We start from the raw sequence: 18354 nt of genomic DNA on the forward strand, positions 1-18354 counted from the left end.
GAGCTATCACAGAAGGTGATGAATGTATTCCCCCGCATGCACTGACACGGTACATTGCAATTTGACGCACACAAGATTGCATAATTATGTGGACTGTATGTATATAGTATACCTGGTAGTAACAAAACCGAAGTCCCATAACCCTGCAGAATATTTTTCTGAAAGAACCTGACATGCACCATGCACAAGTAAGGTTGGTACTGATCACTTGTGTGAAGTTTCATTCAATTGTGTGTAATGGTTCGGAAGATTAGGTGCGCACAAGACTGCATATGCAGACTATTTATATAGCATAGCAACAAAAAACAAAGTCCCATAACTCTGCAGAATATTTATCTACAAGAACGTAACATGAACCATGCACAACTAGGGTTGGCACTGATCACTTGTGTTAAGTTTCATTAAATTGTGTGCAAGGGTTCGTGCGATTAGGCGTGCACAAGATTGCAGATGCAGACAAAAAACAAAGTCCCATAACTATGCAGAATTGTTTTTCTGAAGGAACCTAACATGCACCATGCACACCTAGGGTTACTACTGATCAGGTGTATTAAGTTTCATTAAATTGTGTGCATGGGTTCAGGAGATTAGGTGCACACCAGATTGCATATGCAGACTCTATGTATATAGAGTATAGTAACAAAAAACAAAGTCCCGTAACTCTGCAAAAAAATTTCTGAAAGAACCTAACATGCACCATGCACAACTACTGTTGTTACTGATCACTTGTGTGAAGTTTCATTAAATTGTGTAAAGGGGAGGGGGAGAGCTGGTGCGCACAAGATTGTGTCTACGGACAGACAGACAGACAACCTGAACTAGTATACCTCCCTTTAAACTTCGTTGTTCTGGGGGTACAAAAAAAAACCCAAAAAATTTTGCATTTCTAACCTTTAAAATTGGCTTATCATGGGCTATATTGGATACATGTTGAATATAAAAGACGACTGATAAAGGGGTCACAACAGCTCAGATTTTGTTTGAAACTTTTATAGGAAACTGATGGTAAAAGTATATCTTTTTGCAGTGAACCGGCAAAATTCTGTGTGACAATTTATCCTATATATATGATCTCATAGTAATAATGTGCAATATATACATTATCTTCATGGGTGTAATGAAAAAATAATTTACATGATTTTGTGCTTTTTTAAGCCAAATAATGAATACATATTGTAAACACATCAAGGGATTAACTGTATAAACAGAATAAACAGGACAGGTTATATGGAGAGAGAAAATAAATCAATAGCTATCTGGTCATTGTTGTAATATTGTTGCAGCTTAGAGAAAAAAATGTGAAAAAGCAGTTCTGTAAATTCTTCTCATGCTATGCAATCAAATCTAAAATTGGGATTATATATCAATATTGTGGAACTAGGACTCCCTTACTTGCCTCAGTAACAAACTCTTTCCAAGTCTTGACACAAGCTTGCAGAATTTCACATGATACATATTAAAATTTCAGTCACAGGCAATTATAGCATACAGTTATTATGGGTGGTAAAGGTAATTTCAAATCACGATTTAAAACAGAATTTTAAGAAAAACCCTTTTTGAAACTTATTGTACTTCATCTTATCAAAAATGACCAAACTCTTGTTTATATTTCCCTGAGGTATAATACGGAGACTGCACCCTGACAGTGCAATAAGAATCAAAATCTCGTGATAAACAATCTTAAAACATTCACAGAGGTGATGTAACAACTATTAAGCAAACTTATACATTCAATACAACACTGTACCAATATCAAAAAACTATCTGGTTCATGGTCGGGCCAATATCTACATGCTAACTGGGCACATACCTCTTCTAACATACTATATTTCTCCTGCAACATTAGGAACTTTGTAGACTTCTCTTTAACTTCTCTCTGTAACTTTATCATATCAATGTTTTCTTGAACATTGGTCCTGAAAAAGATATTATCCATCCAAATAAAATCTGTTACCCAAAATTTTAAAATGTTACCAAACAAGACAACAACTTCGCACATCAGACTTAACACTTGTCAGTTCTATAGGACATATGCATTTTTTACCCAAAATATATGACTTATAAAATTTTTTTTTTGTGAAACCTGAATCAAGCAGAGTGTGAAGGATGAAACAATTATATGGACCTTAATACCTTAAGGGTAAATGCCACAGTTGCTTGTATGTATATACGGCAAAAATTTTCCTATGGACAGAATTTCTTTAAACTTTGTGTACTGGCTGAGAATCAAGTTTAAAACGGAAATATGTATTAACAAGAGGGTCATGATGACCCTGAATCACTCACCTGAGTAATATGAGCCACATGTTTCAAATGGCAAACTGATGCTAAAATATTAGAAAGTAGGTCAGTAGGTCATATTCATGGTCGCTGAAAGTCAGTTTTAAGATCGGTGTGAAAAACTGTAATGTCATCCAAATTTCAAGGCTGTATCTTAAAAAACATGAAAGTAGGTCAGTAGGTCAAGGTCACAGTCAGGGGACCCCTAATCACTTGAGGTCATCAGGTAATTATAATTAAACAGTCTAGGAAATATGATCTGATAATTTTTGAAGTATTTATTCCTATATAATTCATATAACAAGTGACCCCCAGGGTGGGGCCTCTTTTCACCCCAGGGGAATAATTTGAACAATCTTGTTAGACATCCACTAGGTAATGCTACATACCAAATATCAAAGGCATAGGCCTTGAACTTTCAGACAAGAAGATTTTTTTTCCCTATATGTCTATGTTAAATTTGGGACCCCCAGGGCAGGGCCTCTTTTCACCCCAGGATTATAATTTGAACAATTTTGGTAGAGGACCTCAAGGCAATGCTACATACCAAATATCAATGGCCTAGGTCTTGTGGTTTTAGACAAGAAGATTTTTAAAGTTTTTTCCTATATGTCTATGTAACACTTGGGACCCCCGGGGCGGGGCCTCTTTTCATCCCAGGGGCATAATTTGAACATTCTTCATAGAGGACCATTAGATGATGTCACACGCCAAATATCAAGGCTCTACGCCTTGCAGTTTTGGACAAGAAGATTTTTAAAGTTTTTCCTTTCGGTTGCCATGGCAACTAGAGTTCTGCATGGAATTCAATTCTTTGAACAATTTTGAAAGGGGACCACCCAAGGATCATTCCTGTGAAGTTTGATGTAATTCTGTTCAGTGGTTTTCAAGAAGAAGATTTTTTTAGAAAATGTTGACAGATGGACGACACACGACGGACATTGAGCGGTCACAAAAGCTCACCATGAGCCTTTGGCTCATGTGAGCTAAAAATCATAGATACCCAGGCCTGATATTGAATTATCTGCCCTTGAAAATAGATTTTTTCAGTATTTTCAGACTTTCAAGGGCAGATAATTCATGACCAAGGCTGGATACGTATGATTTGTTTTGTTTCATATTTCTGTTTTTGATTTGATTCTTTGTCAGTAAACACAGTTTAAAGAAGAAATTCTGTCTGTAAGAAAATTTTGCCCCATGTCAACACAGACACTGTGGCAAATGTCCTTAACTACGAACAGGACAAAATAATACAGCAAAGTCCTGGTCTTTCCAATGGGCCGAATTTCTTTAAACCTTGAATACTTGCTGCAAATGAAGTCTGAAACAGAAATATAAATTAAAATGCACAGCTTCCTTGCCTTGATCTTGAATTATCTGCCCTTGCAAATGGGATTTTTTAGTATTTTCTGATTTTCAAGGGCAGATAATTCAAGATCAAGCCTGGGTACCTATAATTTTTAATACATATTTCCGTTTTAAACATGACTCTCAGTCAGTACACAAAGTTTAAAGAAATTCTGTCCGTAGGAAAATTTTTGCCTATATACGAGGCCTGCAAAATTCCAACGAAAACAGGGAAATCTGAAACAGCTGGCAATTATGGCATATGATAATGGTGGTGTATTGGCCACAGACTATGTTCCCCTTGGACAAACAGTTAACGGAACCTATTATGCAAAATTTTTGCAAGAGAAATTGAGGCCAGCTATACGTAAAAAGCGACCCGCACTCTTAAATGCTGGAGTAGAATTGATTCATGACAACGCGACGCCGCATAAATCAGACCCGGTGACGTCACTAATTAGGGAATATAAATGGGAAATATTATCGCATCGGCCGTATTCTCCAGACTTAAGTCCATGTGACTATCACCTGTTCCTCAAATTAAAAATGCCGCTACGGGGAGTTCGTTTCGATGATCTAGAAGACGTGAAAGTTGCCGAGGCCAAGGAACTGCGAAGCATCTCTGATGGTTGCCTAGCAACAAGAATCGCGGATCTTCCGAAGAGATGGAATGTGGTAATCCGAAGCAGGGGTCAATACTTTGAGGAATATAGTACAGGTATGACACTATTTGTTATAATTTGTTCGTTATAAGACCATTATCAGAACTTATTGGATGACCCTCGTACATATAAGCAACTGTGGCATTTACCCTTAACTATTGTTTTATCTACTTTATACAGGTTATGTCTAGATAGAATTCTGTTGCATTTGATCTTCATTAATAAATAATTTATAAACATGAAGGTCCAAAAGGTTTTATCCGTCCTATAGTGAAAACTGTACCTTCACCTAACAAACACACAATGTGTTCATGGTTATCATACTAGAGTTTTGAGACCAGTCTAAGAATACAAACTTACCATTGGTCAATTTTAAATTTGGCTTAGAAACAGCCAATTAGGTTTTAGAACCTTTAGACTGGTCTTTAAACTACAAGTCATTCTGGACCAAGATTGCTCCCAGGAAGTCAACTGAAGAGCTACTTAACCCTTAGCCTGCTGGCGGCAAGTGATTCTGCCTTTGTGACCAGTGCAGACCAAGACCAGCCTGCACATCTGTGCAGTCTGATCATGGTCTTCACTGTTCGCTATTCAGTCAGTATCTTTTTGGTAAGCACCCCTTTTAACTGTCCAAATTGAAAGATGGACAAGTTCATTATAGAAAGTTAGCAGGGTAAGGGTTAAATGATTTCAACTAGGAAACATTTATATTACCTCTGTTCAGCTGTGATCTGATGTTTGATCTTTGTGAGATCCTCTTCATATTCCTTTTCCTTTAGATGTACCTAAAATTTAATACAAGGATATGCAAAAGCTTCCACAAATACCCTGACTACACATATAATACCAGTATAACTTATTCTAAATACAATCAGAAATCCTAATTTGTTTGCTGTGTTTCCTTACACCAAAACATTTCAGGTCATATGGCAACATTCCAGATTTTAATGGTAGAGGAGGACCAAAGGCGTTTCATGTTTTTCTCAGGCACAAGTAAACACTTGGGCAGAACCACTGACCTTCTGCAAGCCAGCTGAATGGCTGCCTCACATAACAACCAGCACTGGGCTCAAACCCAGAGGTGAAAGTCAAGTGATTCAAGGTCAACAACCAGTAACCACTTGGACACATGCTACCAGAAATTTAAAAGGCTCTTAAATGGTGTTACATAAACGATTACACAAAATAAAACAAGGGCCTCAGAAGAGTTTACCGATGACAATTCATGAAATTTTCATGCTAAAAATGCATTTTCTCAAAAAGTGTGGAAAGAGTGATAATCACAACATTAGAATTTGAATTGATCTGAGCCAGTGTTTTAGAGGTATTTTACACAAGGACATATTAAAGCAAGTGACACAGATGAGATGAGTCAATGTAGCAGTATTTTAACAAACCTGTTCTCTGAGCTGTCTCATTTCTAACTCATACATGTTTAATTGTTCCTGCTGCTGGGCAACCAAATTCTCTCTGAAACAACAAAAGTGCTATAAAGTTTTAACTGTACAGCTAATGTACATACATGTATTAATAATTTTTTTAAACTTTTTGTTCAATGGCATTTTTACAAAACAACAGAACATACACTCACTATGTTTGATACTGTTAACTGTTACAGTCAATACATGAAGCTAGAGATATTCCACAAAAACAACAAACTTACAGCTTCTGGTTTTCAATTCTTGTGTCTTCAAAGGTACTCTGATTATGTCTATGCATGGTTGGACTTGGGTGACCTCCCCTGATTCAAAAAACAACAACAGCTATACATTGTAACAAAGCACAATACTACCTTCATGAAATAGTCAGAAATTGTTTACAGAACAGACTTAGGAGACCAGTACGAAACCTCAAACATTAGATTGGTTGTTTTTGAACAAACATTGGAAATTGACCAATGACATGGTTGCTTCCCGAGACTGGTCTTTAAACTCAAAGTTTATTTTAAACAATATTTTATTATTTTTTTAAGCAACATACTCATAACATGTACAACAAATTTTTACATGTCAAATACATGGCTTGGAAAACAAGCTGATAGCTTATGTAAATTCCTTTCAAAGTTTGTAACCCTGTATCCTGATTGGTTCATTTCTGAGTTCAATACTGAGACAGACTACTGACATGACTGCATTGTAAGACTTTTGCATTCAATATTCTAACACTGAAGACAGAAATCACATCTATAGGTTAGAAATATGAACCAAACAGTTCCTTGCAATGACTTCAATTTTGAAATTTGCAGTAAGTTTTTCACCTTTTTCAGTGACACAGTGGTCATTTTGGCAAGTAAATGACAACTTCTACACATATAAATCTGTGATGGAGGACATCTGACTTTTGACATATTGAGTTCAAACAAACATTATAGAAAACATCTGCCATCCCTGGGATTCAAACTTAGTACCTCCTGACAGAAATTCTTGTGCTCTACCTAACAAGTTTACTGGACGGGCTCTACTAAACAAAGGGAGCAACAAAATATAAACATGTTATACAAACCTAGTTCTTTGTTCATGTGGAGGTCCCATCACTCTCATGTTTTTGGTTAACCTAACATCTGGCATCGTTTTATGGATTCCCTGAAATGATATTTTAATGTCATTCAGCCAATTAGTACAACACCAACTAAATAAAATCTGGCAATACCCTACCATGCATAGAATTTGACCACATTTTTTCAGGTCAAACAGTTCTGTCAAAACAAAATCCAAATAAATACTTTATGCACAAAAACTCATGAACAATAATGTTGAGCAATACACATATGCTAATTTCAATCACAACGTCTTTGTATTTACAAAAGCTACAGTCTAACAGAAGCTGAAAACCTAAGTTCTTTTTGCAGATCTATTTGTTGTACAATATTTTCAAGGAATAACTTCCTACAGATCTGTCAGTGAAGACTCCTGTGCAAATAAATTCTTAGAAAACTGGTACAGCTTGGTTTATTACTGGATTATATACAGTAAACATAAATATTTGTGGAAGTTTACATTTGGAAATGTTTCAGAATGATGTATCAGTGAAGTTGGCTTACAGTGTTGATTCTGGAGGTAGCATGTGGGTACTGCTGAGGACGTTTATTTGTTGAAGCTAACTGCTGCTTGGCAAGTGCTAACTGTAATAACGAAAAAAAAAAACAACTAGAAATGATGATTCTAACTGGCACAGGTGTTTCTTCAGAATAAGAAGCCTGTACGTTAGAGCAAAAAATAACAAAGTGCATCAACTTTGAAATCAATGTCCATTCAAAAATTCCTTCCATCATAAAAATCACGAGTGTTGCTCTTTGAACATCTGAATCAATGACACCTGATAATGGTTGAACAGCTTCACACCCAAAATATATGAAAGACATATATGGTACACTCGCTTCATACAATGCATTTTTTATGTCAATCTAAGTTTTCAACTTGATCAACAACAATCATATTCTGCAACTAGTAACACATGTGGAGATAATGCTGCCTAATACTCATAAACATTTATGAATATTCAGGCATTTTTTCATAATTTTGGGAATACGACCAACACCCGTGGAATTGGGAAAATATGTTAGTAAATTGTCTTAAAGGCGTAACTATGCTAGAATTCCCTGTAAATGAGATGGGCAAAATTTTTCCCAATGATAGAATTTCTTCAAACTTTGGATATTGAAGGACAATCATCTAAGAAACAAAAATATGCAATAAAAATCATAGGTCACCGGTATTGAAAAAGAGTTATCTGCCCTTGAAAACGTCATTTTTGGGGGAAATGCTGTTTTCAAGGGCAGATAACTCTTTTTCGATACCAGTGACTATGATTTTTTTTGCATATTTTTGTTTCTTAGATGATTGTCCTTCAATATCCAAAGTTTGAGGAAATTCTGTTATTGGGAAAATTTTCGCCCCAAATTCTAGCATACGTCCTTAATTCAGAAGAAAATTATTTTTGGAATAACGTTGGCATTCTAGTAATTGTTTGACAGTAAATATTATACACTTTACTTAAATAAACAATTTAAAAACCAGCAAAACTATTGTAAAACAGAAAAAAAACAACAGAGATAATAATCATTTGGGAATTTCAAGTTTAGAATTTGGGGGATCCTTTTTTTCCTTTCATACTGCCTCTTTTTACCAAATGCAACTTTATATGAATAAAAAGCCCTGATATTATCAAATCTCAAGTACTCTTGTAAACACATGCTTTTTATTTTAGTTTCACTAAATTTAGTTTGTCCAGACTTTTGAACTCAGAACACACTTTACCTGAACCTATCTTTTCATCTGACACTAAGCTATGGATTTCACTTTGTTCACTTACTTTTTCTCTGTACTGGAGATTCTGTTTTTCCAGATCTCTGATCTTATCGTGTAGTTCCTCCAGTTTCTCTTCTGTCTCAATATCTCTGATACGCTTACCTGTCAAATATCAACAAGGGGTTACTGGTGATATAGACACAGTTCAAGCTATATCTGTTTTAGATAAGTCTGCTTTCCAACATATTAAATTTCAATTTTCACAGAAAATTAAACAGACCAATTTGCTCTTAAACAACACAAGCTGTCCAATGAGCAATTTTGTTCTAAATCTGTGTCTTTGAGCTACTACTTGTTTTAAACGAGAGGGCCATGAAGGCCCTGTATCGCTCACCTGACCTTTTGACCTAAAGATCATCAAGATTAACATTCTGACCAAGTTTCATTAAGATATGGTCATAAATGTGGCCTCTACAGTGTTAACTAGCTTTTCCTTTGATTTGACCTGGTGACCTAGTTTTTGACCCCACATGACCCAGATTCAAACTGGACCCTGAGATCATCAAGATTAACATTCTGACCAAGTTTCATGAAGATACAATCATAAATGTGGCCTCTACAGTGTTAACAAGCTTTTCCTTTGATGTGACCTGGTGACCTAAGTTTTGACCCCAGATGACCCAATATCAAACTTGTCCAAGATTTTATTATGGGTAACATTCTGACTAAGTTTCAATAAGATTGGGCCAAAATTGTGACCTCTAGAGTGTTAATAAGCTTTTCATTTGATTTGACCTGGTGACCTAGTTTTTGAACCCAGATGACCCAATATCGAACTGATCTAAGATTTTATTGAGGGTAACATTCTGACCAAGTTTCATTAAGATCGGGCCAAAATTGTGACCTCTAGAGTGTTAACAAGCTTTTCCTTTGATTTGACCTGGTGACCTAGTTTTTGACCCCATATGACCCAATATCGAACTCGTCCAAGATTTTATTGAGGGTAACATTTTGACCAAGTTTCATTAAGATTAGGCGAAAACTGTGACCTCTAGAGTGTTAACAGTCAAATTGGTGACGACGGACGGATGACTGATGGACGACTGACGACGGACACAGGGTGATCACAAAAGCTCACCTTGAGCACTTTGTGCTCAGGTGAGCTAAAAATACACCTGTTGGGCCTCAAAATATTCTATGTTCAGTAGTCTGTACAAAGACACAACAAATATGCTGAGATTACAAGATAAAACTTTTGGCAAACAATTTCTGAAACACAAAATAAAACAAACTATTATTTCAAAAACAAGCTATTCTTAAAAGCTATCATATGATGAAACTGACAATGAGGAAACTTACCACCTCCACCACCATGGTCTGTGTCTGCAGTCTTCTTTTTGTCATTGACAAGCCGCAATAATTTAGTTGCCATTCTAAAGTGTAAAAATATTGAAATAACTACACTGAATTGTATAAATTTGTACAGAACCACTAGGTTTTTGTTTTAAATTCAGTGACCACCTGCAATCAATTTGTCATTCTTAGTGCAAAAATTGTGAAATTAATATAATGTGAAGTAGACATGTAAAACTTAATGTTATAAATCTACATTGTACACCGAGTGTGGGATATAACTTTTAAAATCATTCATTTTTTATTCACTAGGATTGCGATTGTGACCTTTGTCGAATTTGGAAAAATATTCTTACTCCAGCTGCAATTTAACCTTTAGCTTGCTGGTGGCAAGTGATTTTGCTTTTGCGACGAGCGCAGACCAAGATCATAGCCTGCACTATTCGCTACTCAGTCAGTACATTTTTAGTGAAGTTGAACACCCCTTCAAATAATAAATGGTACTGCCCTAACTGAATGATGAATCAGTCTATTTTAGAAATTTAGCAGGCTGAAGGTTATAGTATAAATTACCGTTTGATCTTGTCCTCTTGTTTGCGTGCATGTTTCTTCAGGATGATATTTTCCTCTGAGAGACGTAGGTATTTATCTTCAAGCTCACTCCTATCCCATTTACTCACCATACGTCTCTGCTGGGCAGCTCTCTGTTCCAGACCTAAAAATAGCAGTCAAGTACTTTAAACCAGGGCCCATATTAATTAACGTTTCAGTAAGGGAACTTCTGAGTACACATAAAAATGGCAAACATTAATTTCCCATAACTTTACTTATTGTAAATTTATAACTCAAGAAATTTTACTGAACTGTCTGTAACTTCAGAGTGCACATTCATGCCAAGACTGGAAGTTTCATTACAACCCTTTCCTATAAAAACAATGACAGAGCAAAAATAAGGGGCATTCTTACCTCTAAATTTCAGACATAAAATGTTAACTATATGCCAAGGGCTCTCCCTGCAATTTTCAACAATCTATCTAGCTGAATTAATTTCATTTAACAAATCAATCTTTTTTATAATTTGGCCCAGAAATTTAAAACTTGACATACAATTGGCCAAAGTATGAGTAAAGAGTATATTTGGAAAAGAAAGCAAAGAAACTAAGTATGTTCCCTATATAGACCAGACCATAAGAAATATCTTATCAGTTTGCATTAAGTACAAATGCTAGCACTAAGAGGTGAAAAGCTTTTCTTGTTTCTGTTGGAACATAAATTTATTACAGTTATAAATTGTATGACTATTTTCCAGATTTTCAAGGCAGAGAAAGACCCAAGGTGCCCCTCTGAGCATTGTTTCTGGCACAGACTAACACCTGGGTAGAACTAGCGGCCTACCACAAGCCAGCTCGATAGCCTCCTCACATGAAAGAATCCTACACACCTAGCAAGGTTTTAAACCCACAGTGGTGATGGGCAAGTGATCTGAACTCATTACCCTCAACCATTAACCATAGAGGCCCCCTTGAAAAAGCTTAGACTGAAGAATTTCTTGCTGACTCAAAATAAACTTTTATTCTATGTAATTACCACCGATATTGGTGTCCTTCACAGGTATATGATCAACATCTGTCATACTGATGCCAGGTTCATCTACCCTTCAAGTGCTGTAAAAGCAAAAAATCATCAATAACACTAATACATCTATTATCAAATCTATATCTATAATGCCTTCCCATTGTTGCAAACAGTGTTGCATGATTAACTAGGCCTGAAATAAAATATTGTTTGTTTCCAGTGACATGCTCAAAAAAATTAGGGTAGGTAGGTCAGTAAATTTTTTTTGGATTTTTTTATTAAGTGGGACTTTTCGGAAATTATTTTTGTACTGTATCAAAAAATGTATTACAAATAAGGCGGTTATGCCTTTAGGGCATCAGAAAGTTGATTTCTAACATCACTGACCAAGTTTAAAGCACAAAAAGTGCAGTTTTGCATCTTTCTGTTAAAGAGTTGAAAAAAAAATCTCCAAGGCCATAAAAACATGAGTCGGGCCAAAAATTTAGGTCGGTTGGGATACCAGAAACAAACAATTTTTTTAGGCCCTAGAACTGTCACAGTAGTGTCGAATAATACCTCTACAATACAGCCTTGTCACAGAAGTTTGGCAAATTTTAAGTTGGAAAGGGGTCAAAACTACGTCAAAAAAATTAGAGGTCATGATTAGGGTTGGATACAGGTAACCAGTATCGGTACAGTACCGAATAATCACTTCAAAAAGTATCGGTATATACCGTTTCGAAAAGAACCAGTTCTGATATTTCCACAAAAATATAAACAAAATTCTAACCAAAACTGCGGCAAAATAAAGCAGAAAATAAGCAAATATTGCAATAACACGATCAACATTGTTTACTGTGACACCGCTCTGTGTTACCTCCCTTGAATTAACATGGAGAGCTAGCCCACCTGATCTTGCGATTAGTTTTGTATGCTAAATATTATTTGAAAAACTTGTTTTTCTGTCATTTTAAACTATGTAAACCAATACATACTTGCAAAATATACATCACTTTGCTCTTTGTCATATTCTATCAAAACAAGTAAAACAAGGAGCTGCGTTCAATAAATGCTTGATGCACCCAGTGGCATCCTTGTCCATAGATTTTGCACCTAAGTCCAAAACGAGGTCAAGGTCAAAGTGAGGTCAGGTGATGTTTGAAGATGAGGAATGGTCACAGTTTACATCTGTATTAGTATTAATTCATTCTTGTAAGGGGTACTGATCAGCGATTTTTTTCCTTCTTTATAAAGTACCCCTAAAAGGACCTTTTCCCAATTGAAAAATGCAATCTTTTTTCCCAATTATCATCAAAAAATTCCCCAAATGACCAAATTAAGTTTTCATTTCAATGATTGCAGAAGGAAAACTTAGTTACATTGACATTCACCATGATTTAACCATTTAAACAGTTTGTTTGATGCTATTTACATGGAATTAAAGGAAGAAGCATTCTAAATGATGTTATTAATTAACTATAAAAATTCCCAATCTGAGTAAAAACCCCGCTATTTTTCCCAATTTATCTGGTACCGGACCTTTTCCCAAAAGGGAAAAAAAAAATCACTGCTGATGCTAGACAAAACAGTCCCATTTGGTTAACCAAGAGATGGCCCGTATAAAGCAACCTAAGTCCAAAATGAGGTCAAGGTCAAACTGAGGTCAGGTGATGTCTGAAGATGAGGAATGGTCACAGGTTACATCTGCATTAGTATCAAGTCATTTTAGTAAGGGGTATTGATGCTAGACGAAACGGTCCCATTTGGTTAACCTCGTACGGACGGACGAACGAACGAACAGATGGGACAATTACTATGTGCCTCCCACATCAGTAGATGCTGGGGGCATAAAAAAATGATAAAATAAAAAAGTTACGACACTAAGACGTCACCTACGTAAACATGTCATCGGTTTTCGCGAACCATAAGAAATGTGTTATTATTGGTTGTTTCAAGTGTTTTGAAGATCAGTGTTCAATTTAAAATGTGTTAAAAAAGTGTTGCACTTTAATAACATTACTAGTCAACTTGGTCGAAGATTTATCATGAGTGACAATGAGTCCGACTTGTTAAAGGGGTTGTTTTGGAACATGTAGTGTTCAATTTTACAGTTCTAGGCAGTGCTGAGCTTTAAAAAACATTACTCCTAGATTTAAATTGCAAAATGAGCGGTATATGTGCTCTAGTTTCTTATTTTGTAGAATGTGTTTACTTTTTTAATCTTTCATAATTCTAATACTAATTCTAACAGTCTTAAAATGTTTATATATCACAGCAAATTTTCCCATATAAACTGCTTAAAATAGGTGTATCAAATATACTAAGCAAATCCTTGCTGTGAAGTACTACAAAGCTTAGTATCCTTATCGCTGAAAATACCATATCGTTTCATTGGTTACAGTATCGGTATCAGACCGGTTCATCCATAACAATATCCAACCCTAGTTATGATGTTACACCCGTGTACCAAAAATTATTTAAATCTGTCAAGCCTTTCATGAGTTATTGTCCAGAAACCAGAAGTTTGGCAAATTTTAAGTTGGAAAGGGGCCATAACTACGAGATTAAACGATATGAAGACCGTGTACAATATTAGCGATTATTTTTGCCAGAAGATAAGGATTTAGGAAAGTTCTTACTTTCTCACAATGGAAATACTACCGGTATTCTACGACCTCGGCAACATTTTTTTTTCAAAAATAATCTGTTTACCTTGAAAAATGTGAATAATTTCACACCTTCGGTATCGAGCCACGGAAGCGGCAGTGTAGAATAAAAGATAAAATTTCAAAAATAAAGTAAACTTTGAGGATATTTTTGCTACATCTTAATTACAACAATGTTAAATGATAATCTGCAATACTTTTTTATTCATTTTCTTTGTTTAAAACTTGAAAAAAGTATTTATAATCTAAACACTACCGCCATGTAGCATAATGGCCGACACCCCCTCACCGTAAAACCGGGAACGGGCGTTTATTGTTGGTTAATACATGAAAACGGGATTTATCCTATAATGTCAATATCGAGAATATAATGTTACACATGTGTACGGGTACGCCTATAGTGCGAAATGGAGATAAAGTGCGCAATGGTGCGAAATGGAAGTAAAGTGCGCAATGGAGTCAATTTTTTTAGGAATGATTAATTATTTAAAAGAAATATCATTGGAAGGGTAATTAAATAATAATAATTAAAAAGGAAACACAAGCATCAAATAATTATAGATTTTTACATGTTATTTTTTATATATTTATACTAAGTTTAAACGTATTTGAATGATATATATATGATGTTAAAAATATAAAAAACTTATGAATTTAATATATTTGAAAGTAATCATTTACAACATGCTGCAAATCGTAAATGCAGTTTAATTTCATTTTTTTACTTAAACAGAAATAATATATTTAAAACAAACAATGCGATGAAAACAGTAAAAACATTTAGATTTCATACATTTTTAAACATATAATACATGTCATATATGCGCAGCTCTAAGTCTTTTTTAAACTTAATAACAATCATAAAATAATTTTTCTATATCAATATTTCCTGAAGTACAGACAAAGTTCAGAACAACAAACAACTGAACTTAAACAAATAAATTACGTTAGAACAATATACACAGACATTTGATTCTAGAAAGATTCGAACCCATAATTTAACATTTTGAAAAAAAATATAGAATGACAGTCAGACAGACATACAGATAACTTTATTTCACCTATGGTATTATACAATACTACGTTAATAGTTTTATTTCTCTAAACAATTTTCCCAAAAAGGTTATAAATTATATGTTAAACATACAAACACGCGAATTTGAAACTCACTATAAAAACATGCTAAAAGTCTACTAGTTTAATATCAATTGTAAAAAGGAAGAATCATATTTAAAAGGAAAAAATGGCAAAAACATGTAAATCTTAATACATCTTTATACAGATAAGATAAGAAATATAAAATGATATGTTTAATAACAATAGTATGGTACATATAAACAAAAAAAATATAATATTTACACACTGCTCAGTAAACCAATGACTCTTTATTTATAATGTGTTAACATTTTTCAGAATAATTTGTACTTGTATATCTATGAAAGGCAATAATACAACTTGGAACAATCGTAGCATTAGGATATTTAATCTCAAAGCTTACTTAATTACTCTTTTATACATTAAAAGGCAATATACAGCGATAATTAGATCAATAAACACGTGCGCTCTTTCTTGATGTAACCAATTAAAATAGCGTGAAGTACTTACCAGATGCGTGATTTAATCAGTTAGCATAGGCGTGATAATCCTGATAATTCAATTATACACCTTAATCAGTCGGCAGTTTATTTTTAGACAAAGTAATAAAAGGGTTATTAAAATTCGTTAAAGTTATAATTATGATATATCTATCATTTTATTGCAATATTATTTACCGATAATAAATTAAGTAAAACTATTTTAAACAGAAAATCTGTAGCTGGGAGTATTTTTTTTTTAATCAAGTTATCGCTCCTAATAGAATGTTTCCATTGCGCACTTTGCCTCCTTTGCGTGCCTGCACAAATATTTGTTATGTGCCTATTTTTTAATAAGATTTTTCACGACAATTCCATTATTTCAAACAAGTTTACACAATAATAATCGTTCCTATACAACGATTTTACAATAGAATTGATTTATTTTTTTTAAGTCGGCAGTTATATAAGGGTTATTATTAATGATAGATATAATTATAATTATGATACATCTATTATTTTATTGCAACAGCATTTACCGAGAGCAGGGTTTTCCCGGACGCAGGTTTTCTGCGTCCCTGACGCGCTTTGACTGCTTTGAACTCTCATTTTGTAGTGCCTCTGCGTCCACTGGACCCGCAAAATCGGTCACGAAACTCCTTTGCACTGAAGCCTCCTTTACCCACGTAAAATGCGCAGTTTTTTACCACCGGGACCATCCCCGAATCGTGGGTGCTCATTATACACAGGTATAGACGATTTTCCAACTTCAAAACAAGTTTTGTTACCGATGTTCGCCATTTTGGTAAAGGGAAACTACTCTCCGCGCTAACTGACACCGCTAAAATCTAAGATTGCCGTTACGTTCCGTAAAAGATCGAATGGTTTATTTTTCTATTAAACAAAATTAATTTCATATAAATTTAAAGTATTTTGATGAAAAAATATTAATAAATCACAAAAATTATTATACTAATTAAGGATCGAGTATTATCTTTAACCGAGATCAAACTGTGAACAACATAACTGACACGAGGTGACACTTAATTGCCGGTAATTACTGGCTATTTGATCATAACAAAAAGACTGTCACACCTTTTGTTATCGGTCTGGATTGAGAAGCTCATGCCATTTTGAAAGATACCATTCCGAAATATTGAATCAGCTGCTATCTAAATTAAAATGATACAAGTTCATTCGGTTTTAGGATATTTTTTTTTAGTAATAATGTCCATTTTCAAGATCAATAATTTGTGGACCCCCAAAAATTATTAGGGACCCTTAAATTAGCAGCCATGGGAGTCCATGGACTCCCAAATAAAAAACCCGAGGGAAAACCCTGTGAGAGTAAATAAAATCTTTCAACTGTGAGTATTTTCTAAATATTTGAACATCCAATTATCGCTCCTAAAAAGGTTCTTTGTGCACTTCACCTCCATTGCGCACAATTTGAATTAGCACAAATATATGCTGCTTGTGTGCCATTTTCATTTCTTGGCATTTAACAACGTTTCCATTAACTATAGCCAGCAAGTTTACCCAATAATCGACGCTATAAAAAAATAGACTCCATTGCGCACTTTACCTCCATTTCGCACCATTGCGCACTTTACTTCCATTGCGCACTATAGGCGTACCACATGTGTACCAAAAATTATTTAAATCTGTTAATACTTTCAAGAGTTATTTTCTAGAAACCATGAAAACCATTGTACCGACCGACAAGCTCACTCCTATGTAGCCACCTGTGGGCTATTTCACTATTCGTTACAGGAGAGCGGTATGTATGGGACCAAAAGATAGCCACTTCCTTTCAGTTTTTTATTTTACCAATTTTCTATCAGCTCGATCAAGGACTAGAAAACGCGGCAGACCAATAAAGTTCCGTTGTAAACAATGGAAGACATCATATATATAAGAACAATAGCTTATGTCCACAAAATATTTCCTTGTCTACCCCATTCAAGTATTGCCATAAACTTTCAATTTATTCATTGTTTAAAACTGACTTTTAATTTTCAAATTGAACATGTTCGAACCTGTTGTTGAGGGAACAAATTAATAAAACAGAAGAGATCTCAGAACTAAATGTTTCCAATGCAGTGTTGCTCTTTAACAAACATTGATTAATTTATTCAACATCCAACTTTATTAAAGTGACACCTTACATCATTTTGATTTTTCAACAAAAACAAAATATTTGACAACCGGAAGTTGCTGCTGCTAATGTAAACTGAAATATTTCCAAGTGTTTCCTGCATATGCAATAGCTTTTCAAATTCTCCCTTGAAGGAATATCATCGTAGTTGAGTAAATAAAAGCAGGTAAAACATTTTTCCTTCATAAACATATTAAGTTTCTCAAAAAAATCGCTTACTTTCTCGATTGTTTTGGAATGATGCATTTATGATGAAATAGAAGCCAAAGCAACTAAACTAACACAAAGACACCATTACGCCAAAAGTGCGAAAAGAACCGGTCCCACTAAAAAGCGACAAGAAGAAAAAAAACGACATCTATATGAAGCGACGAAGGTTAATTTTTATTTTCTATTTATTTCTTCTTTAATAAAATATGATTTAAGATGGATTCAATCAGAGACGCTCTTTCAAATATTCTTGTTCTTTGTAGAAGTGTATTCCCCGGAAAATTTTGGTATATATTTAAT

At 34.6% G+C, this 18354-nt stretch overlaps 1 protein-coding gene across 10 annotated transcripts in view; it reads right to left on the minus strand.

Annotated features, from left to right (window-relative positions):
• The window catches only part of LOC123550373 (protein fantom-like), a 54118-nt gene extending 35982 nt beyond the window's left edge, over positions 1-18136 (minus strand). For all 10 annotated transcript variants that reach the window (XM_053546343.1, XM_053546352.1, XM_053546351.1 and 7 more), the window contains exons 1-11: positions 18064-18136; positions 11477-11553; positions 10463-10604; positions 9896-9969; positions 8601-8698; positions 7330-7410; positions 6792-6871; positions 5953-6030; positions 5687-5759; positions 5004-5074; positions 1811-1916 (exon numbers count right to left, since the gene is read on the minus strand). In XM_053546343.1, coding sequence (XP_053402318.1) covers positions 1811-1916; positions 5004-5074; positions 5687-5759; positions 5953-6030; positions 6792-6871; positions 7330-7410; positions 8601-8698; positions 9896-9969; positions 10463-10604; positions 11477-11522 — 849 coding nt within the window. In that variant the 5' untranslated portion in view covers positions 11523-11553; positions 18064-18136. The remainder of the gene's footprint in view (positions 1-1810; positions 1917-5003; positions 5075-5686; positions 5760-5952; positions 6031-6791; positions 6872-7329; positions 7411-8600; positions 8699-9895; positions 9970-10462; positions 10605-11476; positions 11554-18063) is intronic.
• Positions 18137-18354: the final 218 nt, after the last annotated feature.

The sequence above is a fragment of the Mercenaria mercenaria genome, chromosome 6 (assembly GCF_021730395.1).
Source record: "Mercenaria mercenaria strain notata chromosome 6, MADL_Memer_1, whole genome shotgun sequence".
NCBI lineage: Eukaryota > Metazoa > Mollusca > Bivalvia > Venerida > Veneridae > Mercenaria > Mercenaria mercenaria.